At 44.9% G+C, this 25,917-nt stretch overlaps 1 protein-coding gene across 4 annotated transcripts in view; it reads left to right on the top strand.

The window, feature by feature from the left end:
- The window catches only part of LOC142578068 (uncharacterized), an 85,812-nt gene that overhangs the window by 33,749 nt on the left and 26,146 nt on the right, over positions 1 to 25,917 (top strand). For all 4 annotated transcript variants that reach the window (XM_075687484.1, XM_075687482.1, XM_075687485.1 and 1 more), the window contains 2 exons: positions 12,953 to 13,076; positions 17,304 to 17,443. In XM_075687484.1, coding sequence (XP_075543599.1) covers positions 12,993 to 13,076; positions 17,304 to 17,443 — 224 coding nt within the window. In that variant the 5' untranslated portion in view covers positions 12,953 to 12,992. The remainder of the gene's footprint in view (positions 1 to 12,952; positions 13,077 to 17,303; positions 17,444 to 25,917) is intronic.

Genomic DNA, 25,917 nt, shown 5'->3' with positions numbered 1-25,917 from the left:
CGACTCGAACGCGGCCCTGCAATGTATTTTGTCAGCTCTTTGTCGTGGTTCCTGTGGACAGCTCGTGTCAGAGATATGCTAAACGTACCATCATATGATCGCGAAAAGACAGGACATCGTGTTCCAGAGGCCGCCCGGTCATTGCTGTATCTCCGGCAACCACGTTGCCAACGAGGCTGCTAAGAAAACACACGAAGAAGTAAACCATGTTACTGTATCTTTGTTGAGGTCTTGCGCAGCGCAACACTTAAGCGAGTTAGCGTAGCGTATTACATTGGTGAAGTGGCCGACTATTTAATTCACTTCGTGTGAATTGGATTCCCTCGACCGATGTATGCAACTGCGGCTCTTATCTTGGGCTGCCGCGAAATGAAGAAACAATGTTGTGCCGCTTACGCTTGGACGTCGCATTCGCCAATGCTTCTACATGTTTGTATAGAATGGATGTTAGTGCCAAGTGCTACACCTCAGGTATCGAGAAGACTATGGATAAAATATTTGAAGGGGAGAAATATTTGAAGGGGATAAAAGTTTGAAGGGGATAAAAGTTTGAAGGGGAGCACGCTGCATACTCGCGGTCGTACCCAACCTGGAAAAAAGAAAAAGAAATTGTGACGATAAAAGTAAAGGAAAATGTAAGTTTCAGGGAGGCACGCAGACGGGTATCCTACCTGACCAAGAAAACATTTGCCGAATTGGTGCATCATGGGGCAGCGCCACAACGGTCTCCGGCAGCTGTCCGGCTACACCCAGTGAGGCGGCAGTGACGCCATCCGCTCCCCCGGCGGCTGCAGCTAGCGCTGCTACGCCAACCCAGCAGAAGGGGCCATCTACCTCCGGGCGGGTGACCTCAAAGACCTCGTCCTACGTGCCGAGGCCTTTACGCCAAACAAAGCACTCGGAAGAGCGCGTGTCCAGCGCCTCGCAAGAGGCGATGGACACAGCCACCAACAAGATGGCGCCGCTAGCGCCTAAGGAGCGGCGAGGCACTCTCGATCGCTCCAAAAGAGACAAAACTTCCGTCAAGGCGCCTGAAAGAGGCCCGTGAGCTAATCCTCGTCTCTTCAACACACAGCACCCAACACATGTAGCATAATGGCTACACAAATACTACAATGGAATGTTAGAGGACTTCTCCAAAACCTCGACGACATTAGAGAACTTCTACACAAACATAATCCAAAGTTGCTGTGTGTTCAAGAGGCACATCTGAAACATACAAACACTAATTTCCTTCGTAATTATTCTATCTTTCGGAATAACCACGACGAGGCTACTACCTCTCGTGGTTTAGCAATAGTAGCCCTCAAATCTTTCGCTCGCCGACCTATCGCCCTTAACATGCCCCTTGAGGCAGTGTCAGTTTGGGCCATTCTTTTTAATAAATTAGTAACTGCGTGTTCCATATATATACCGCCGAACCAGAGTGTAGAAAAAAACTGACTTTCATAACCTCATTGATGAGTTTCCCGAGCCTTACATACTCGTGGGAGATTTTAGCGCTCATAACCCAATGTGGGGAGACTCACAATTCGACGCGAGAGGTCGACTCATTGAAAATTTAATTTTAAACTCCAGTGCGCGCCTCTTTAATAAGAAAGAACCGATCTACTGTAATCCGCAGCATAATTCATACTCCTCAATAGACCTGTTTATCGGTTCTGGTTCTATCTTCCCTGAGTTAGTGTGGTCTGTAATTAAACATCCCTTTGGAATTGACCACTTCCCATTAACTTTAAACCTAGTAACACAACATAACTGCCCTCCGCCTGTTCCTCACTGGAAAGGAGCCGAGGCTAATTGGGCATGCTTTAAAGAATCCGCCTACATATTACCAGATTTTATAAGTGATTTAAGCATAGATCATGCCGTATCATATTTTACCGCTCTTATCATTGATGCAGCAGTGAAATTCATCCCTCAGACAAATGGCACTTCAGTGAAAAGACGGGCCCTCTGGTGGAATAACGATTGTAGAGAGGCACGCCGGAGACAAAATACAGCTTGGGGCAAACTACGTGATTGCCCTACGACCGAAAATTTAGTAGAATTTAAACAGATTAAATCGCAGGGAAGATGTACGCAAAGACAGGTAAAGAGGGCAAGCTGGCAGTGGTTCTTCTCAGCCATAAATTCATATACTCAAGAGGTTAAAGTGTGGAAGGGCTAAGAAGGCTAAATGGACAAGAAATTCATCCGTTGCCCCTAGTAAACGATGAAGGATATAGCTTAGAAGATCAAGCTAACGCACTAGGGGATAATTTTGAGCGGATTTCCAGCTCAAATCATTATTCAAGGGCACTCCTAAAGCACAAACAAATAGCAGAACGCGAGGCCATCAACCGCAAGTGCAGACAGAACGAATAATATAACCTGCTATTTAACATAGCCGAGTTGCCAGCTGCTTTGGCTGCATGTCAGAGCTCTGCACCTGGACCGGACAGGATAATGTATGACATGCCTAAACATCTCCTCAACGATACTCAAATAACGCTTCTCGCACTTTTCAATGCAATATGGGCTGCTGGGTACCTCCCATTTAAATGGAAAGAAGCTATTGTGATCCCTGTTTTGAAGCACGGTAAAGATACATCATTGCTGACCAGTTACCGTCCCATAGCGATTACGAGCTGCCTTTGTAAGCTTTTTGGAAAAATGATAAATCACCGTCTCGTACATTTCCTAGAGTCATGCAAAATGCTTGACCCACTTCAACGTGGCTTTAGGGAAGGGTGATCTACAACCGACCATCTCGTGAGCATCGAAGCAAACATTCGCGATGCTTTCGTGCATAAACAATCATTCCTATCCGCGTTTCTTGACATGAAAAAGGCGTACGATACAACTTGGCGGTACGGAATATTGCGCGACCTGTCGGCGCTGGGCATCCGCGGCAATATGTTCAACGTTACCGAAAGCTACCTACAAAACCATACATTTCGGGTGAAAATAGGTAATGCATGGTCACGTAGATTCACACAGGAAACTGGTGTACCCTAGGGAGGAGTACTCAGTTGCACTCTCTTTATCGTTTAGATGAACACACTTCGTTCTTCACTGCCACCAGCCATATTTTACTCCGTCTACGTAGAGGATATACAAATAGGTTGCAAATCCTGCAGCCTCCCCGTGTGTGAACAACAGGTACAGCAGAGCTTAAACAAGGTGTTCAAGTGGGCAGACCAAAACAGATTCAAAATCAACCCGCACAAAAGTTCTTGTGTTCTCTTCACAAGAAAGAGGGGCCTGCTTCCAGGTCCTTGTGTAGAACTGAGTGGACAAGAAATAGCTGTCAAAAAAGAACACAAATTACTAGGCATAATACTTGACTCTAAGCTTACTTTTATCCCACGTATCAAATATCTCGAAGCTAAATGTCCAAAAACAATGAACTTACTCAATATACTATCACACACAATATGGGGTAGCGACAGGAAATGTATAATGAACATTTACAAGAGCCTCATCCAATCACCATTAGATTAGGGCGCCATAGTATACAACTCTGCCGCCCCCAGTGCACTAAAGATGCTGGATCCCGTCCACAACTTGGGTATCCGTCTGGCTACAGGCGCAATCAGAACTAGCCCCATTCAAAGCTTATATGTGGAATCTAATAAGTGACCACTAAATCTGCAGAGATCTTACACCAGCTCTACATATTTCCTTAAAGTGCACTTCAATCCTGAACATCCGTGTTGTGAAACTATTAACTATTCGACATGTACTGCACTTTTCCGTAATTGACCCTCTGTGAGACAGCTTTTCTCACTCCGTGTGAGGGAACTTAGCGTGGAAATGGATGTTCCCCTCTTCGAACACCGCTTGACGCCTCCAGCGAAGCAGCTACCGCCTTGGGATTGGCAGGTGACACAATGTGACATATCTTTTGTTAGAGTTACAAAATACGCACCAGAGCTCGAAATACGAATGCATTTCCGTGAACTCCTATTGAAGTACTGTTGTCCGGAATTCTACACCGATTCATCAAAATCACATGTTGGTGTGTCTTACGCGGCTGTTGGACCCTCTTTTTCTGAAGCAGGTGTATTGAAGCCCCATACAAGCATCTTTACTGCAGAAGGCTATGCAGAACTGTCTGCGTTAAAACACAAAGAAATTAAAGCTAGACAGAGCGATAATATTCACCGGCTCGATAAGTGTTGTAAAAGCACTAATGTCCTTAAGAAAACACAAAAATAATGTGTTCATTGAGCTTTACTATTTCTTGTGCAATATTTATTCGTGTCGTAGACATGTGACAATATGCCGGGTCCCTGGTCATAGATGCATCGAAGGTAATGTGCTGGCCGACCAAATGGCCGCATCAGTTACACCTCAGGCTGGTAATTCCACCACTACTATTCCTGCCACAGACCTCAAGCCTTTTTTGCGAACGAAACTGCGAAGCTACTGGGAACGCATGTGGGAAAATGAAGCAAATAATAAGCTCCATTTGTTAAAGCCAAGGATAGGTTTCTGGGCCCCCGTTACAAAAACAAGACGGACTGATGTCTATTCCGTAGACTCAGAATAGGACACACGTATGGTACTCACAATTTTCTGCTGACAGGCAAGGAACCTACTACCTGTAGTAGATGTGGTGAAAGGCTCACCGTCCTCCACGTCCTCCTGGAGTGTCGGGAAGCCGAAAGAGAAAGAAATAAACATTTTCCTCTAGCATACCGGAATTGTATCCCTCTCCATCCCAGTATGTTTCTTGGCAAGGAACCGCCTTTTACCACGGAAGCTGTCCTGGGTTTCTTGAATGATGTGGTTCTGCATGTTAACAGCCCAATAGTATCGTAGCACATCCCCTCTCTAGAGGATGCTGCTGTGATAGGAGTTATGGACAGCACACACCTTCAGGTCCTTGCGCTTCAAGGGCTCTGTTAGGGCAGTAGTGCTTTTTCGAATTTTTTATCGAAATGACCAATTTTAGCACATTGTCATTCTTTTACAATGCTTCTTTCGCATCATTGATACGCTTCATAGTCATTGTCATAATTTTATTACATGTAGCTCTGACACATATTACAGCGATCGCCTTTTAGGCCCCTTTACAGCCCTACTACAAACATTGATCGTAATTTATTGCTTCACTTTCATTTCATTACCATTGACTTGGCGCTCTTTGGCCATACCTGGCCATTGCGCCATAAAACACCACAAACCATCATCCTTTAGAGCCACGCCACATCAACTTCATAGAACCCACAACTACATTGAGAACTAATCACCATGAACCTTGCGCTCTTTGGCCATACCTGGCCCTTGCGTCAATAAAAACCATACATTTATTCATTAAATTATTCATTCAGTTTTTCCGCAGAAAAATTGTCAATACCTGAGATGCTAAGCGAAATTTGAAGCCAGACAACAGCTCGGTTAGGGAAGTCACGGACAATGAGAAATTTTATGTGTTGTGGGGGCGCAGAATCCTGAAATTATTTCGGTTTGACCCAAGGGAGAATGGACATTTTGCCCGATTCCTTTCAATAAATGTCGCTCTATGATTTTTGACGGAAGCGATTTGATGTGAGAGATACGAAAAGACAATTTTTAAAGAGGATCCTAGATCTATAATTAGTCGGCCACTTTTTGCTTTTGCTCTCACAGGCATTGCAAGTCGTTAGTTTTTTAACAGTTTGTAGGACTGATTGGACAGGCTCAAGGCCTGGTCGTTGCAGTTTCCGAAGTCACAACGAATTTCAGCATTACGGCGTTCTTTGTCGCATCGTTGTCGCTGATCGTCCAGGCATTACTTCTGGGGCCGATGTGGCTGATGTAGTGGCAGAAGTAGCATCGAAGGTAGCCACAGTCGCTGTGGGACGTTCTGAAAGGCTAGAGCATAGGCAAATGGCGCACGTGTTCTCTGATAACTCTCAAACTGTTAGCCGATGCGCCACTCGATTCCGTTATGGCCTTCATTCCCGTGTTGCCCATGCAAGGGCCCTGCCGATGACAGTGAACGTCTGCTGCACCTGTCGGCACAATGGACGGGTTCTCGCGGAAGCGGAGGCTTACCAGAGATGGCTGCACTGTATAGCTTTAGCAGTTCGGTTCCCCGGGTAGTCTGGCTGATTCCCGCTGCAAGTGGGGAGAGGAGGGCAGCCATTCAAATACGTCAAAGAGTAGTTGCACATGGGGCCAGCCTAGCATTGTTTATGCACCTGTAGATCTGTTAAATTTTTTAGTACATAAACAAATGACAATGCATTCATGTGAACGTACCGGCAAAATCTCAGAAAATGTTTGTCAGCAACGGTAAACAAAACACGGAAACAAGGAATATGACGGCAATCAGGAAAAGGCGATTCCGACCAACTAAGGCATTTTTGTGCGAACATAACTTATAAAATGAGGGTTACGAAAGAGGCACTTCTTCATGATGTAATTTCCGTCATGAAACCGTAAAAGCTTGCTCAATTTCAGATATTTCATTGGACTTCCAAATTGACCCATATTGTACACAATTAATTTTTGGGGGGAATCCGATGTATGCGTAAGCTCTATGCACCTTCTGCTTGGCGTCACAAAGAATTAAAAGCTGCATATTGTAACATAAGCAAACTATACATAAATCAGGCCATTATATTTCAAGATTCTTTTGCGAATCAGCCTCCATTTCAAACGTCCGGGGTTATGATTCCAGAAATATCAACCCTAAACTGAATGCTTATGATTGTGAACATCCGAAGTGATCTGAGCAGCCATGACGCTATTTATAATATTATATCTCTTGCTAAACTTCTGGTCGTTTTCCTAAAATCATCACGACCATGATGCGAGCATTATCATAACTTTAGGGAGCTGCACAAAGCCCCCAACACTTTCATCGTTTTCTAGGAGGCGTTCTCCCCTTGAGTCGTTGCAAAAGAACCCGCATTAACAGAGAATTCGAGGACGATTTTTGCATGTACATATTTGCGAGTTCTCTTGGAACGTCGGCCTCTCTGTAGAATCCGAACAAAATCTTCATCTTAGAGGCTGCTGTCAGCAACACAGCGATGCAGATAAAATGAATAGCGGGCTAGCTTGCCCGTTTTTTTATTATTTATGTTACATGTGACCGTCTGATGTCTTTAGGTGATGGTGTAAAGGCATAATAAGCTGGTGTTGGCTCGGTATTGCTCCGAAAGGCGCTTTTTCCGTGTCTATTCCTGTACCTAAGAATCACTTCTTTTAAGAGCACATTCCCTGCAATCATGTGAACCTGAGCGCATATTTTTCTTCAATTTGATGTGAATTCCTAGAAAGGCTTTCTCAATGTGGGCTGTCAAAGCTATACATTTCATATGAAACTTGTTTACAGAACTTGTTTACTGAATTTAGCCACAGATTAATTGAACTAGAAAGAAAAACTGCTCGTATAGACGAAATTGAAGAAACTGTTAGTTTCCTTCGTGAGAAAGTCGTTGACCTTGAGGACAGAAGCAGACGCTGTAGCCTTATTGTCTTTGGTGTACTTGAAAATTCAAAAGAGACAGATCGGCACCTGAAACAAAAAGTTACTTCCGATATCTTTGCAAAATCTAAATGCATCCTCCAAATCAGTGGGCAGAATTCAGCGCCTTGGATTGGCGGGTAAACCGAGACCGGTGACAGTGATAGAAGAAATATTTTGTGGAATAGCGCCGAAAGCGAAAAGGAACAAGGCAAGAGAGTAACACTTATACACGATAAGCTGCGAATCAATGGGAATCTGTATTATTGGGACGGAATTAGGAACTGCCGAATACAAAAGTTGAGCGGCGCGAAAAGTTTCTTTGAAAAGTGACAAGAGCAGTCTCAAGAATCTGATTTTTGGCTCATAAACAGAAATGCGCGCAGCCTTGTAAACAAAGCTACGGAACTTGAATCCATCCTTCTAAGTTATGTTCCCCAAGTTATTATAATCACAGAAACATGGTTGTACAGTGACAGGTTTTCGAAAAATCAGACGTTCACCGGGAGGGGCAGTTGCAGTACTTGTGAAAAGAAATATACTGACTTTATTGACGCACCAAATTGATAACCAGGAAAGTATCGCGCCGAATTTATCATGTTGGCAACGCTCTTTAATTCTGATTGCAGTTTGTCATGCACCCGATTCGTACACTCAATTTTGGCATCATCTGTGGGATCACGCGGTGAGCTTTAAGGATGACAGAATTATTATAGCTAGGACTTTCAACCTTCCAAATGCCGAATGGAATCGCCATTCTCGAATCGTGACAAATGTGAGCCTGTTGATTACGTGACTCACATTATGATCAGTGCTAATGTTCACCAGATTGCTAATCAACAAACTCGTGTTCAAAAAAGTTCTGCTTCACTACTGCATCTTATGTTGATCCGCTGTTCGGTTGAAAATTGCATTGTAACTGCACAGGACGGTATCTCTCACCATCGTATGGTGTGTCTTACGTGTTCCCTCGGGTGCATAAAAAATTTTTGCTACAGTTGTGAATAAAGACTTCTCTCATGCTAACGACGAAAGTACTCTGAATTATCTGCTTCTAAACCTAGGCAAATTGCAAGGACATGGTGGCGAATCACTGCGAAGCGCTTTTTAAGGGCGTTTGCAAGTACTCTCTTGATAATTTCGTAGCGAACAAATTACAAAAAAAACGCAAGAACGATCCTTGGATAACGATAGGTATATTGCACCTGAAACGAATAATTAGAAGACTGAAGCGAGCGAAATCTAATAAAAACACAGTGCAAATGCCACTGACAAGTTTCAACGAGGCAATATATAAGGCTAAGCAACATTATTTCAACTGCACGTTTCCCAATTTCATATAAAACTCTCCTGGGAAGTTTTGGCGATTCATGTCCACAAAAAATAAGGCAGAGGATCGCATGGTGTGCAATGGCGTGACTATCGATGACAAGTGTAGTATAGCTGAAAAGTTCAATGAATACTTCCACAGTGTTTTTTCTAGCCAAACCGAACCGTTACGTCTGTGCCTTAAAAATGGTTATGACATATCTACGCTTACATCAGAATCCCGTGTTGTGTCTATGCTATGCCCTTAAAGACTAAATCGTCACCTGGACGTGACAATATAAACATTGCCTTTCTTCGCCGGTATGCCAAAGTACTTGCTAAATTTCTTGTTATTTTTCGTGCTTCCCTATCAGCAGCTAGCATTCCTACAGAATCATAATTTACAGAAAATTTATGAATGGTGTGACGAATAGGACATGGTTCTTACCGCCTTAAACGTTTTTCATAAAAATAACCAGAAATGTTCATTGTTTTACCTTTCCCTACTCGCTTGCATCACAGCCACTAGGTGAGGTCGCAAACTACAAATCCTAGGAGGGAACACATCGAAATGAAACTCGCACTCTTCAAATGTTGGCGCGTTCTCCTTTCGCGAACTTTGTTTCCTCAGATATAAATTAAAATAAGCACCGGTCGCGGCGAAACGGTTAGCCTATTCATCGCTTAATCGACCGAAGCTTGAATATGCTGCTTTTGTTTGAGATCCACACACAAAAGTTAATAACGATGCACTCGACAGGATTCAGAGGAAAGTTATACGGTTTATTTATTCAAGGTATTAGGAGACAGACTCCTCGACAATTTTAGTGCGTCAACATGGCATTGAAACACTGCAGTTTTGGCGCAAGATTCAGCGATTGAAGTTTGCTTTTCAGCTGAAGCACAGGAAGCTAGCTTTAAATCCAGGTGATTATACATCGCCCCTCTTCACCAGAAAAACAAGGCATCGCCATGCTCAGTCTCTTGCCCCTTTTAGCGCCAGTACCAATACGTTCAAGTTTTCGTTTTTTCCACGCACGGTAAATGACTGGAACGTTCTTCCGTCGGCATGGTTGCACAGTACGGAGATAATCGAAGAAATGGTTATATAAAACCTAGTGGTATCTTTTTTTTTCTTTTCTGTTTTGTTCGTACCTTATATCGGTATCCTTATGTTTCGTAGGTACTTGTTACCTTATGCATATGCGTCTCCCTTTGCTTGATTGAAGTTGGTAGGTTGTTGCTTTGTATTTGTTGTAGTATTTCGGGAATTTCTTTACTAGCCTGGTTGTATAGCCAAACCTAACTTTTGTGTGCTTGAAGAGCTGTAGTGGTCTAACAGCGTTGTCATTTATTTTAGAGATTATACGTGTGTAAACGCACCCTCTTTTAATTTGTCTTTGCTATCACACGTTCCACCTTATTTATTGTTGTTGCTGTTACCCCAATTAGTATTTTTGTATTGATCCAACTGAAATACATGTAGTTGAATACATTTTATTCACTCCTGCTATGCTCTCCTGATGGGGTGCATTATATACTAAATAAAAAATAAATAACATAAAACTTGTCAGAAGAAGCACCAATTTTGTCTGAAGCTTTAGTCTTTTCTCTAAATTTTCATTGAGAGATATGGAGTCGAATTCACGTGAAGATACGTCAAATACTACATGTACTCGAGTGTTTGGGTTCTTGTTTTGCGCAATTGAGGTATGTGCCCTGCAGTGCTTAGTCCCCAAAATCTTTTTCTTATGTTATTGTTCGGCGCGCCCCAATATTCTGCTATGGCGCTTTGATGTTGAGCTCTGTATGAGGCAGCCAGGTTCCCCGGAAGCTGTATTAACAGCTTTTTTTTCCTATTGCGCCCGTAACGGCATTGAACACGGTGGTGTCAAACTGTCCGACTAACGAACGATTGTGCTTCATTTTAGAAGGCGTGAGATCAGTCGCTTCAGTGCTTGGGCTTGGCTATGGCCTAGATGTTCGCCGTTTTCTTTACACCGAAGGCCAGATTGAAAAGGAGCGTCAGCAAAGGCAGTGCTTATGCTAAAGTGCCTGCCATCTACTGGCACACCTCTGACCCTCTTTAAATTTGGTAACTGCAGCATTTTCTTCTTGGTAGGATCGACAGTGGCACTTACTGGCGAGACGGATGTTTTGAGTGCTGTATGTGCCGAACTGTCAGAATAAAGTGGGCCATGTAAATCCAGGTCAAAATTTGAACCCAGAACTGCCAAATCTGTGCTGCCATTCTAAGATTGTATCTTACCGCTTATTCACTGCAATAGTTCATCTGTACCAATCATGGCATATAACGCAAAAGTATTCAAATCCGTTTTAGGTAAATCTCATGACGTCAGATTTTCGTAACCACCGAAGCAAGCATAGGGCGGTAAACCACAGCGTTGTTTGAAAAGCCCAATCAAATGCTCTCCGGCATCATAGGACGTCACTTTTCGTTTGCTTTCAAAGCGAATAACATTCCCTACATTGAGCAGTTTTTTTTTATCTAGTTGACTGACAGCCGGTAAGGAGCACGGTCACGTGTAAAGCGTTTCGATGGGGCCGTGCCAGCGCAGTGAAAATATATGCCGGGGTGAGGAGGGCTGTGCCGGCGTGTGCGATTGATCCGCTTCCCCTTACTTAGTTTGTGGTTGATTGACGAAAATCTAGGCGACATGCAACGGAAAGTTAAGAATGTCTGTCAAACGAATCCTCAGCAAAGAAGAGTTCACAGAGTGGTGCCGCATACATGCTGAAAGGCCTCGATAACTTTACATTGCCATGTAAACATGGTCATGATACGCAAATAAATTCATTCTCTCAGTCAGCTCTCAGTAGCCAGTGCCGGAGTGTTCGGTGAGCGGTCATCTTCTATTTCTTTCCGAATTGGGCAGCCTGCGGCTAGGTAAAAACAAAACCACTTTTGTACAGCATAATAATGCATCTTTAACGAACGCGTACACGCGACTCTAACGCCAAGGGATTTGAGGATTTTTTTTTACATGGCCTTAAAAACAGGCCAAGCGGGCGCAGCCCGAAAACTTTTGACCAATAGCAGAAGGCAAACATAGAAAAGCTGTCAAATCAGAACTAATTATTTTGATTTTATTCGGTCTGATTGCGAATAATCACTCTGTACACGTCATATCAGATGGGAAGCTATCGCAGTTTTCTTCACGTCGCGTGGCAGACAAGCGAAGTGGCGTTGGCCCAAGAATTTTTGAACAATCATGGAAGGCTGGTTGCAGAATAGGAATACAAAACTTTAGAATAGTTTTATATGATAGTGCCCAAAAAAGCTTATTCAATGGAATGACGCCCCTCAGACAACAACAGCCTAGCGGCAAGGAAGTCGCAGCTAATTTCAATGAATTTACCGAAGTCATCCTTCATGGGCACTTCACACCCTTTCATATGAATAATATTTCGGTTGTGAGTGTAAACATTCCCACGTGTCATATTGGCTGTGCAATTTTAGTCCCAGAAGATGGTTCTCAAAAGCTACAGGCAAAAATATTTTGCAGCTGAATTTCACCTATCTGTGGCGCTGCACGTAATGATCTGAGCGATGGAATATCAGCTCTGCTAAGAATGCTTTTTATACATTTAAATCTTGACAAAATCATACCTCCGGTGAAAACGTTGCTCACGGTTTTCAAGTAATTTTCTTCTGTGTAAATGGAGCATAATTATTACATACGGAAACGTTAACGCAATAAGTTTGTACAAGAATGGTAATGCTGCCAAATCGTCGTTCCTCTGGCTATTTTTGGCACACTACAGGACATTTTACATTTTTATGCATCGCAGTTAAGCTTACTTTCTTCTTGTTTGTTAGGCAGATTGGACGACAAAGCGGTCACATACAGAGAAAATTATGAATTTATCATGAATAACAGCCGCGTTTAGCCGAAAGCCTTCGCATACAAGGGGGGTGACCTTTTAGAAGGAGCTGATGACTGCTTGGCGATAATATATGTACATACAGTATTTTCTATCAGAACGATGGAGGTTAATGCACGTCAAAGGTACTCTGAAATAAGTGCGCTTACCTTAAATAAGTGCATCAGTTTTGCCATTGACAAATTTCTCGTTAAAAGGTAGTGGCGAAATCTCTTAAAAAGCAAACAAATTCTCTTGTGAGAATTCGTGCTTTGTATAAAAGCGCCTCTTTCGTTCCTGTTTTGTTATCAGACCAATTCCTGTAAGCCCAGCGAAGGTTCTGACGAGCGTCATGCCACACTTTGAGTTTCTCGTCCTTCTTGGACTTTTCATCGGCGCACAAGCAAAAGAAGTCTCCCTGGACGACCTTCGTGAGGTGAGCTGATTTTGCTTTGCTAGTGTGGTCACGCAGTTATTGCTTCTTACTTTAGCTCGTCAATTCAAGTAGAAAAAAGATATGAAGCTTCCATTGGGTTATAACCAATTTTAATTTCGCTTAAAGGCTGTTATACTGAGCACTATGACTAATCGATGCATTCTAATAAGATCGACCGAAATTTTTCGGCTGCCCGTTTCCTTTAAATGGAAAATGTTATGGCTAAATAACCACGCTGACGCTTGATGAGGTCTTTGTGAAATAGTTAACGAATACTGTGTCGAGCAACTTCATCTGGTTGGGGATGATCACGCAAGAGTTGCGTAATGTCAGAGACACCGATCATATTAGATAACTATGCAGTAAGAAGGCCGAACAAAAGAAATAAATGATGATTGGACTGCTTAGCACCAAATTTGATAGCAACATCGCATTATTGGGACGGAATTAAGATAAGACTTCTGGTAATGTATTGCCAATGCAAGTTTAGTTAAAGAACACATCACAGTATTCAGATTTATTACTTTACTGGTAACCCCGGTAACCTCACTACAGTGTGGCGCCTACTCCCTCTCGCACCACCAGCCACACTGCATGCTCTCGACGCAGAATAAGCTTATCGCATTTTTGCTCTCAAACTTTGAATTGTCTTCTTTGCTCGCAAACTAATATGGTAACGTAGATCTTACACTACTGTAAAGGAATCGTTGAAAACCACGCAGTCTAATACTAGCAGGTCTGTCTGCTTAAGGACGTACATATATTTAGCTAAGAAAGTGAGAGTTTATATATATGAAAGGAGCGGCCGCAGGCAACTGTCAGTCCTGTGCGGTCAACACCCGCGTTCTGCGCCCCGAAACTACTTTCTCTCGCTTCGTCGAGCAGTGCTGGGACATTTTCCCCGGAGACGTCAAAGCTCGCCGAGTGACCTAGTACAGCCTCTGATGCTAATGCTAGAAACATGGTGTTATGCGCACAACGTCGTAAAACCTATCACAGCTGACGAGCCGCTTTAGCACGACCGAGAATTCTGAGTGATTGAAGGGTCTTCTTGCCGAGTAAGGTAGAATAATTTCCAGAAAACTCTGAGGGTGCTGACCTAGTGAAGCGCTACTGATATCGCAAAGTCAGTACACGAAAAACAAGATCCTTTTCCGCGGAACAACACTTCCACATTTCGCAATACTCATTGTCCGAATGCTCGAGCGTTCTGCGCAGGCTAAGTGAGATCTCGCTGAAAGACACCATCGCGATAAACGCGGTTGAGGTCATCGTCACCGAAGACTTGTCCATGCAGCCCGAGTCTCTGTATGAGGCCCGCGAGAGACGACAAGTTAAGGTGTTGACACAGCTGTATGTTTCAAGCCCTAAAATGCTCGTATCTGCACTTTACCCTCTGACCCATAGCAGGCACTACTTCCCTGAATCATGTCTTCTCAGCGCAATGCCACGAATTGCCCTCTGTTGAAGCTTCCGACAGAGACGACTCGACAGCAGCCGGAATTTTGTCGAGCTTGCTCCATTCGAGTGAATCAGCGAACCTTAATTCGTCAGCGGCAATACTGTGAAGACGCACGCGACGATCGAGTAGCGCGGCGCACTGCGTGTCAGTGCTGGAAGTGACTGCTCATGTGCAGGATCTTGTAACAGGCATTAGCAAGCAAATTCGACGTGATACTTGTCTGCGAGACCTGCCACCATCGCTTAACAGTCGGTGTCACGCGTCAAAGGAGTTGTTTGCGCGATTAAACGCTCACCAACGACGGACCGCCTGGACCGGTCGACTCCCCGTGCTAAGTAGCATGTTTTCAAAGCACGCTGAAAACTTACAGCTTAGCAGAGTGTAGAGAATGGAGGGCACAAGTTTGCGCCGGCAAGCCGAAAGTAACATAGGACGCAGAAGCGCAGAAGCAAAGCAGAGCGTTCGGCAGAACACCTTGTCTCTTGTATGCTTCTCTCATGTATAGATGTGTGCGTGGTGCGTATGGCTGCGTGAGTGCGTGAGTGCGTGAGTGCGTGAGTGCGTGAGTGCGTGAGTGCGTGAGTGCGTGAGTGCGTGAGTGCGTGAGTGCGTGAGTGCGTGAGTGCGTGAGTGAGTGAGTGAGTGAGTGAGTGAGTGAGTGTGTGTTTGTAACGTGAACCATCGTTTGATAACAACCATAAATCAACTGGTTCGGAGTTCACAACGTAGAGCAGAGCCGCTATAAAACCAATCAATTCCAACCTGTGTCTATTTCATTTTATTCGTTACCGCTCCGTGATTTGTGAAAATTTGTGGGGGCTACGCCAACTTCACCTGTTCATCACAAGACGCCCAGGAAACCACGAAGACTCTCTATACCAACATGACGTATATACAGTGATTATGCTTGAGTAGGCCGAACAAACGCAAAACGCCCTACGCCTTTTTCACGATTATTCTTCCACAAATGGTCAAAACATTTTCGGCTACGACGGCTACTTCGCATGTCTGACGCGCGGTGTCAAAAATCGAAGGAACTTACCATGTCAAAGTGACGAATGCATAATAAAGATGTCATTATCTACCGACGAGAACTAAGGTTGTTTTTTTCTTTCTTTTTGTGCCTAGCCGATAACCGGGGGAGGGGGGGAGGCCGTTCCGAAAGGAAAGAAAAATAGCTGTCTCCCTATCACTTACCGACGAGAATTAATTTATTTGCGTATAATAAAAAAATTAAGCGGCTGTCTGTGTAATAGCCTCGAACACTCATACGACATCGCTCTGCCAAATCTTTTTCGCTGAGCGTTTTTTGGCGCAATTTTAACGCTCAGTTGCACGCCGCCGCAGTCATCGACGAGCCGTCGTGAGCTAAGCAAGGGTAGGCAGACGAATCGGAGCCGCAAGCATCGCTCTCCTCACCCCGTTACTTTTTTTACCATCCTAGCTTGGGGGGTCCCACCATAAACCTCTCCCCTTAAGTGCGCTTCTCGTCTCTCGTCAGCGAATCAGAGCAGGAAGACCTGTCATGCTAGGCAGTGCCGCTTGGAAGCTAAGCAAAATTGCCTCCTAAATACAATGAGAGCGTTTCATTGGGCTGGTAAAATGACCTATGCCTATGCTTATATCTTCATTGTGATGAAAGGACCCGCATGGGGCCCAAAACGTCTGTTATTTATTTTTCTTCTATTCTTGGCGAGTGCACGTTTTTTGGCACTGAAATGACCTTGTGGTTCACCGCCCGTGCTTGCACGACCGGTTACATAAAGTTGAAGCCAGGTGATAGGAATAAAATACGAATGGAATAACTTTACGTTATAGCACCCCAGATCTCACGCTAGGACTTTTGCGAACAGGTGCGAGGAAATTGCCACGTCTCACATATTGTTAGAAAAGACGGGCGGCTAAGAGCAAGCCGCACAACAATTTTTTTTTCTTAGTTTAGCCCTGTGTTTAGCACGACGTTTGCGACGGACCTCGCACAAAGCGTCAACGTAGTAATGCAGTAAACAGTTCTTCGCGTGGGTTGAAAAAATAGTGGCCCTTATGGTGCAAGCTGATATGATACTTTCTGCTGCCAAAAAATTGTCAAGAATTTCTAAAGCTACAGGTTCATTTGTAAAGAGGCACTGAGGTTGTACGAAGAACACAAATCTCATTTCTTGCACGGCGTACAAGGTGTCGCTTATCGCTGTCCGTTTTCGTGCGGTAAATTATACATAGGCGAAATGGGATATGCCTAAACGACAGATTAAGGGAGCATAGAAAACATTGAACCGATATCGGGATAGGCATGTATCAAAGCACTGTGATTAATGTGGGAGTAAACTGTTGCATAAGGAATGTCCCGGTCTGTACAGAAATGCGGATAAAAATGCGCGGGAAACTGTGACAGTGAGTTTCATCGCAAAAGCAGGTGCAAGTTCTGTCAGCCCCGTCTGTGGTTGTGAGTGGAAGGGAAATGGTCTCCCTCGGCAGTGCTGGTATGCAGTTGTGGTAATTGGTAGTCTGTTTTATTTTGTCCATGCAAATAGATCACTTCTGGAAGTACAAATCAGTTGAAAATTAAACCCGCCCATGTCGTTCTAGCTTGACCGCATCACTTAAGCGTTATGGTCACTATAACCGCTTTCCTAAGAAGCCCATCAACTTTTCTCTTATACCATAAGAGCAATCAAAGACGTCTGCAGGAGTGAAGAAAACCACTTGAGAGATTAAGAGCTTTCTTTATTGAAATTAATAATTTATGATGACTGTTTTCTCTCCAGGCATTGGGCACTAATGAAAGAACGTGGCTGACACAGCGAACATATGAATACCAAAATCATAGCTGCGTCTACACCGTAAAAGTCAGTCTCGCTGAAATGAACTACACATTTAAGCAGTACTTCAAGGACGGTGATAAAGAGTAAGTATACTTCTTTCTAGCATCAGTAATCAAGACCCACTGTGCAAATTCTTCACATTTTTTAATAAGGGCAGGGATGATTCCCTTCCAGTTGTGTTGAAGGACAATGTCCCTGCGATGTAGTTTGGCGGCGGTGAAATAGTAGACTGCAAATTCTCAAAAAGCAAAGTGCGATGAATTGTATTTACGGGTGAGCTATATATGCCTACAGAGAGTGCGAGGAGCTTTAGCTGGCCCTCACACTTCTTCGCCTTGCTGGGTGTTGGAGCTCCGGACAGTGCTAGGACGTACACAGTACGGATTCTCACCGTTCAACCACTGCGTGGTTACAGTTCAGACTGTCAAGAGTGCTCCGTCCTGCGGTTATCGAGGCAGTGCGAAAAACAAAATAACAGTACGGTGCGGAAAGGGTGGATTTAGGTTCCTCTCGCTGCAAGAGCGGATTGCCTAGCCGATCTTGCCCTTTCACTGCTTGAGACTCTCGCATTTCGACACACCCCTGTCCATGTGCACTTACACTGACCCTACCTCTTATTGTTTAACCCCTATAGTCACCGATAGGTGCCGAGGTTGTCAGAGACTACAGCGACTACTATTTGCGAGAAGTGGGCAATCGGGTTTGCGGCCCGTTCTTTTTCCCGTAGGCGAAGAGAAGAAAGAGTTCAGAGCCCGGCGACAAATTTTGGTATTTATCGACCTATAGATAGCGGGCCTCATGTCAATACCCTGAGTGAGCCTGTCATTTCTGAGAAAGCTGCTGTCAGTTATTAAGGCATGTTCGGCATTACAATGATCCATGGTTAAATGACGCATCATCGGCCTTATAAGGTCCCTCTAGGAGATAATTGAGCTTCTAGATTCGCGGTGACGAATACACACACATAGATCACAATAGAGTTCCTCTTAATTGTTAAATCGCGCCGCTCAGGTTGCAACCAGTCTTCATAATACACTCTAAAATGGCAATAAGAATAAGCACCTTACAATACAAAATGCCAATCAATACAAAATTCGATACGTTCATATAAATATTTCATTTGGACGATTATTTGAATAAAATGAGTTCCTGATTTTATTCATGCAGTGGTACGTGCCGCCTTTCAATCAATGTCTTTCACGCCAACGCTTTAGCGCGCTGCGCCATGAATGCGCTGGGTGTGTGCCCCTCTTGGCTGAACACATCGCTGACTTTGGTAAATGAATATGTGCCACTGGGCGTGCGGCAAGCAAGGATAGAATTCTCAGTGTTCGCAGGCACCGTCGTGCCTAGCTTCTTGTCTCAGAGACCAGGCGAGGGCTTCTCGGCAGCACCACCAGATGGCACCGTGCGCCCAGAAAGAAACGTGAGAGAGGAGCCGGGTTGGCGCATTAGCCGTTTTTCCGCTTTCGCACACATCGGCGTGCCATGCACTTCGGACGCCATGCGCAGGTTTTGCCGTGGCTCTGCTAGATGGCCCCCGTGTTCATTTGGAAACGCGAAAGAGGAGTCCCGTGCAGTACACACCTCCTAAACAACTCATTTCGACGGCGCCAATGCGTTGCGCTAATACAGTGATTTAATGATAAACGCATTACGGTCCACCGTCATCGTGAGATGGGTTCTGCGGATTATTTTTCCTTTCGGCGAAAAAAAAAATTGAGGGCCTAATACCTTCCTTCAAGAACTATACATTGCATTTAGGATTGCGATGACTTAATCAGCCATAGTCCTAAGTGAGTTTGTCCTGTTTTCTTTTCTTTGTTTTTTTAACTGGTTGCTGCACCTCCTACAGATTAAAATGTGTACTTCAAGGCTCACTAATGTGCCCTTTTAATTCAGTTCTCTGAGTACCACTTTATTTTTACGCTTGTCCGTATTAAGCAATTGCAATGTGAATATGTACCGGGGACTAGCTTCATAATTCGCTCGGGAATGATGGCATTCGGTGTTCAGGACTGCTATCGAATTGTTGAAACTGATTTTTGTTTACATATATGCACGCTGACTTTCAGAAACTTCGTACATCCTCAGCCTATCGCCGGGTTCAAGGGTGCTGAAGGGCGTCCGTGCTAGCGGTAACAGAACCGCTGAAATGCGAATGCGGCAGCCAGGCATTTTGGTTCCGCCACAGTGTAATTACGTTCATGCTCACTCAAGGAGCAACTATAGCATAGCGATAACGTTTAGCTTGTTACCGTAACGTTGGACGAAAACGGCAACGATGGCGAAGCCACTCGTGTTAGTGTGAACTTCTGTTGGTGCTGGAAGATTGAAGCGCCCGAGAATAGGTTGAGATGTGAACTAAAACTCGAACTGGCAAAAAAGCGTGCCTCACTGTGGGTTCTAGCTCAATGGAATGTCCATGTTTAGCAGATATGTAAAAGAATACGCGATACCGGCAAATCCCAGAATGGAACGGCGCAAGTAGGAATAAAATCCTACCTACAGAGCTCTTTAAGAGATCTTGGCGCTTTGAGTTCTTCAGGAGCTGTACCTTTCTGTGGATGTGCCATCTTTATCCACAAAGTGACAAAACGCTTGTGTTTGCCGTTCTCCAAAGAAGCACTTACTCGAATTCAGCACGACGCCAGCTTTCTTAAGAAATGTCAACACAACATCGAGACGCTGATTACGCCTACTAAACGTTCAGCTAAAGATTACAACGTCGTCAATGTAGCACATGCAAATTTCCCGCATTAGGCTGCGCGGGAATGTGCTCATATGTCGCTCAGACGTTGCAAGGACATTGCGCAACCCAAGTGGCGTATTCAAAGGGACATCTAGAGCAACGAATTCCGTTTGGTTTTTTTATCCTGGGTGCATCAGAATTTCCCAGTAATCCAAGCGCAGGTTGACCAATGAAAAGCTCGAGGTCATTTAAAGAAAATTGATGGCATGATCAATTCGCGGAAGATGGTAAACATCCTCTTTAGTTAATGAATTTAGGCGGCGATAGTCGTCGCAGGATCTACACGCTCTATGTTTCTTGCTAGTATTACCTGAGCTGCCCAATGATTGCGCGATTCCTGAATGACACCTATTTTGAGCATTTCGTAAAATAGCTCACTGATGATGCGCTCTAGTGGCGACGCTGGAGACGCGGGGATGGCTGTCGATTTGGCGTCACGAGAGAAGTCAAATAGTGGCATGTGCTTCTCTATAGCATCTAACAAGACATGGAGATCTCTAGTGCCGAGCGACTTGCTAACTGCGAAAAATGTGGGAGTGTTCAGGGCGAGGAGTTACTGGTTCGGCCCCATCATCTCTAACCACAGCCGCTAATTAGATGCATATTCTAGGAAAATGGCATGTTTCGAGTCGTTTGGATGCACCGCGGGTCCGGTAGAGCAATTAGCAGTTTACAATCCTGCGTGCCTTCTTGTTACAGACACCAAGAAACACAAGTTCACAACACTCTTACTAGCTCGGAACGAACAAATGAGCTCCACTGTGGCGCAAAATGTGTCGTGTAGGGTACGAGTTCAAGTTGGTGGAACCAGCGCCACGAATAGGGCTGGCACTACAGCATATCCAAGCGTGCAGAAGGAACTTTGCTTACTGTAAGAATTTTCGTACAAAATAGGACAGTAGACCGCTTACTGCTAACACCTCACACTGGTAATCCCCTGTAGCAACACAAACTTTCAAAACGTCGATGCCTAAAATGACGTGATGCGTGCACGGAGAAGTCGTGAATTCGGTGTTAAGTGCAAACAACTCAAGCATGCGTCTACAGCAATTCGCTACAATGAATCATCACTCACATAATGAAACATTGACGCTGCCTCCCACTTTTTCTTATGAATTCTAAGCTCAACAGCGAAAGAGTCGCACCACTGTCTACCAGGGCAGTTATTGGGGCACCATAAGTAAAAGCGTTAACCTTCGTCTTTAGCATAAAATCATGAGGAGCACAGTGTCGAACCGACATGCTTCGTTCCAGTTTTACTTCCAGTTCTGAAAAACAGTTCCGTTCTTCCGGAGCAATAAAATGGTGCTTCAAAATCGGATCAGACCGGCTCCCGTTCATTTGCAAAACCGAAAAATGTTTCTGAGATAACAGTATCAACTTATTTGTGTAGAAACTCGATGGTGCTGCTTAGCTGCAGGAAAAGAATTTTTCAAAGTAGGTATGTGTGTCTTAAGGCCACGAAAATATGCGAAAAAAATTATGCAGATCCAACGCAGGTGTTGAAATCTATTTGAATCGAAGCGCTAGTGACGCGATCCAATAAAGGTTTTGCAACTAAATACAATGCGTGAAATTTTATTGGACGCTCACTCTGCGGTTTCGCGAGAGGCATGTCGATGTATGATGTCCGTCAAGCAAACCGTGCTGATCACAGGTTTATGCTCAGCTCATTCCTGCGCATAATTATGCAAGTATATTTAGGCATTTTATACCTCTTGTGTCACAAACACATGCCAATTTTGAAGGCTTCGCAAAAATATATGGAATAAATCCAGTGGCATATACCTGAAGCTCCGGGAATCGATAATACAAATTCAGGTTTAAGAGAGTCAAATAGGCCGCTAAAATGAAGATCTATGTGCGATTTAGAGATGCCTATTTGTCGCAATTACAGTTACAGATTTTATATCGTGGTTAATTTTTATTACACAGTACAGAGATGCACTCTTCGACACTATCGGTCGATGAGTGCATTTATCTGTTGAAATTCGGTAATATAGAAACCAGAACGCCTTATGGCAAACACTTAGCTGTCCACGAATTGCATAGGTAATGTATAGAAATATAAAGAAAATCACAGAGGTCATTGAGCACCAGGCCTTGTTCCGCTAAACATTCCTTGGCACTTTAGGGAATAATAAGACCACATTATTGTTGTCGCGATTTCGTGTTTCATTAGGCAAAACACAGGTGTTCTGGCTGGCAATATTTTATGTGTCAACATTCAGTTTCAGCCAACGTCAGCACCAAAGCGAGTTAAACAGAACCATATCACCAACCAAGGCTCCTATCTCGCGTTTAGATCTACGTTAATCACACAGTCCGCATCGGAGCTCATATCAAATGAGAGAGAAGATTATGACCACGAATATCTTTATGTGACACTATAGTAGGAACAACAATTCTCTAGAAATGCAAAGGTACTAAAGAAGGCAGTGAAAAAGTTACTGAAGAAAAAGGCCACGACTGTGACAGTTTCAAGGCTGGCTATCAATTTAAAATGGAAGAGTCATTAGATAATCAGAAACATTGAGAAATCGTTTTTCAGATGCAGTACCGGAAGGCAAGTCGACTCTCCCATGTTGTGCGGGCGTGCACCATCTTTACGTAGCACTGACTCAAGATATTATTCAGGTTACCGGCAACCATCGGTCCCGCAAGCTTCTAGCAATGGACAAGGCCACAAGGCGAGCTATAGCATAGAAAGAAATCCCAAGACTCGTCCATTGAGTATTCTTGAGAGAAATTTTGTCCGCGTACTTTTAACTTGCCTTGTCCAATTTCCTTTTCTTTCTCGCATTCCTTCGAAAGAACCCCGAGTTTATGGCAGGCAGAATTTATAACAATACGTCAATATAAATATTTCGGCCCGTATCCTGGATAGTCAGCAGAGAAACCTCCGCTTAAAATTTTTTTTTGTTTAAGCACACCTCAAACCCATAAGCCATTCATTTCGGACTTACTGTAGTTTAAATACCTGTGTGACCAAAAGTGACCTGCCAGCTAGAAAGCTCTTCCTTATGGGAAGCTATTTCCCGGTCATAATTTCAATCACTCATGCATTTATTAATAATGTGCCTGCCTGCCCGCCGGCCTGCCTGCCTGCCAACGGCGACATGTTGAAAATAGTAAAATAGCACTGTTGACGCTTCTAAAATCACGGGAAGCTCGCGTGCCTTCACTAATGAGGCAGCAAAGTTCAGTGATACAGGCAATACAGAGACTGAAAGCTGCAGTGCAGGCTGTTCAGAGGAAACTAAAAGTCTCATACTTGCCTTTTCGGTTTCATCTATGGATTTAAAAAATCGTAACCTTCCGATTCATTTGCAGTTCAAGCAAAAATATTTCATTTCGGTTGCGCATCTAGTTGCGCTTCAATACATTGGCGAGGAGGCATATCTCTCGGCACCAAGTTTTTAGCAACCTCACTCCCATCTGCCGCTATGGCTAGATGTCCGGAAGAGGGTGATCCCGAATGACACCGTGGTAATGAAGAACGGCGCTTGCGAGAAGAGGACAGCCGCGTCAGACTCCTTTCGAAGGAGGCTGAAGCGTTCCGTAAGCTTCCTGGTTAGAATGCATTTCCCAGAGGCATGTACGCCAGAAAGAGCGAACCCAGGGCTGGTTTCAGTACCGAGAAAATGCAGGTTGTCGACGATACTGAGTTGGGTGTCGGAGGTTGGATTTGAGCGAACATGACCAGACCCACTGCCGTGGTAACACATCGGACGAGCATGGTGCCCACGCAGGTCCTTCTAGCTTTTAGGCATGTCGTTACGTGGGAAACAATTCGCGCCGTCGAGCTATGAGCCATAACAAACTGGTGTATGTTGGGAAGAACAACTGGACTGGGAGCGTAGATCATACACAAACCCGCAAAAAAGTTCCACAGTGGTGCGCTGGACAGCTCTGCCGCGTCCTTGTTCGCAGAGTGGACCGCTTCGTGTTTCACCGGCGGAGATTGTCAGGACGCAGTCTAGTGCACAAAATAGGCACACGAGATGGGTGTACTATATCGCGCCATTTCATCAGGGCAAAGCAGCTCTTCGCGGACGATTTGGCTTATCGGCGCCGTCAAATCAAACTACGGGCCCATATCGACGCTCGCCTCCCTTGTAACGTTGGTTAAGGCGCCGAACTTTGACGGCCCCTTAACCGGCATTTTGAGTGTCTCATAAATGCAGCGCTGCTGAATGATGCCGTACACAGGGTCGATGTTTTCCTTACCGATGATGAAATTATAAATATCGTTACGGAGGCGAAATGCAGACGAAGGATATATTTAAAAAATATTTAGAACGAAAGCTAGGGAAAAAGATGTCTGATCCGCCCCACGTGCAACCGAACTCATCATCGTCTTCATAGATCTTCCAAACCTCGTGTTCATCCATTCATCAATCGCTCCGTAGGACCAGAGAGCCAGGAATGAAGTGCACACTTGTGTGTCGGCAATTGTAACAGGACTTTTGGGAGTCTTGCAAAGCGCAGAGTCGGTCGTGGGCAAGTTGGCGAGCTTCACTGACTCCACCAACGACGTCGTTGGCGTATTGAGTAGGCGAATGAGGAGCCGGAGGCAGGAGAGCCTCGAATGGGTGTTAAACGGGAATATCCAGCGGTGTCAAGCCCTGATGAACTGTACGCGAACGTAACAAATGGTAGGGTGCTATGCCAGTCAAGGTGATCAGGTGAAACATACATGGGCCAACACCTCAGTTATTGTTTGGTTCAGGCACTAGGTCAGTCCTTCATCTGTGGAGGTTAAGCTGTGGTGAGCTTATGTTCAGTGGAGCAGGCACGAAGGAGGTCGTCTACCACTCGTGAGAGGAAGTACCTCCCGCGATCGGTGAGGACCTGTCGAGGGGCGCGGTGATATATAATTACGTCGTGTAGGAGAACGTCAGGGACGTCTGTGGAACAGCTCGTCTGCAATGCACAGGTGATTGCGGAGTGCGTGGCGTAATCTGTCGCAACCGCAACCCATTTATTTCCCGAGATAGATGCAGGGAAAGAGTCTACAAGGTCCACGCCGACGCGGAATAACGGCTCTGCATGGATATCAATCGGTTTTAGCTGGCCTAAGGGCAGCGCTGAATGTCGCTTCCAACGTTGGCAGCATTCACAAGCAGCAACGTAGAGGCGCACAGAACGGCACATGCCATACCAGAAATATTGGCTACGGCTTAGCACAGCTAACCCTGGATTCAGAAAGTGAAGGTTTGGTTTAGTCCGGTTAAGTCTTGGTTTTACTTGCTTAACCGTTGATTTAGCTGTAATTATTATATTTAGGCATACAATCCCCGTTAAGCCAGGTATGACCACTGTGCCTAGGTTTGTGGCTAGACATGACTGTGATTAGGCTTGAGTAGACACGCATCGTTCGACGGTGCAACGCCTGTTGTGCCACAGGAAAAGCGCAAGTGCTAGACATGCAAAGAGACGCCGCCATTATGCGCAGTGACGAAGTACAAACGGAGAGGGCGCAAACGCGGTCGCTACGTTGATCTCGACGGTGCGACGCCTGTTGCATTCCGGGCCTTCTCCAATGAAGCAGCGCACCGGGCAATATCCGCGGTGTGGTTCGACGCTGCTTGCGTACGATGGCTCAAGTCCTCCCACTCGCGCGCAACGCTCAGAGAAGACTGCCGTCTCAAGTCTCGCTCTCATCAATGACCAAGCTCGTACTAAGAGGAGCGCGGCGAGTCACCTGGTCAGGCGGGGACCCAGCTGCGGAGAACGCTTGCGCCAAGCCGGCTGCGGCTGCGGAGCTCGGCGCGGTGCGCTTATGGCCCAGCTTTGGTCAAA

This window comes from Dermacentor variabilis, chromosome 4 (assembly GCF_050947875.1).
Source record: "Dermacentor variabilis isolate Ectoservices chromosome 4, ASM5094787v1, whole genome shotgun sequence".
Lineage (NCBI taxonomy): Eukaryota > Metazoa > Arthropoda > Arachnida > Ixodida > Ixodidae > Dermacentor > Dermacentor variabilis.
This window is presented reverse-complemented; position numbering and strand designations above follow the sequence as displayed.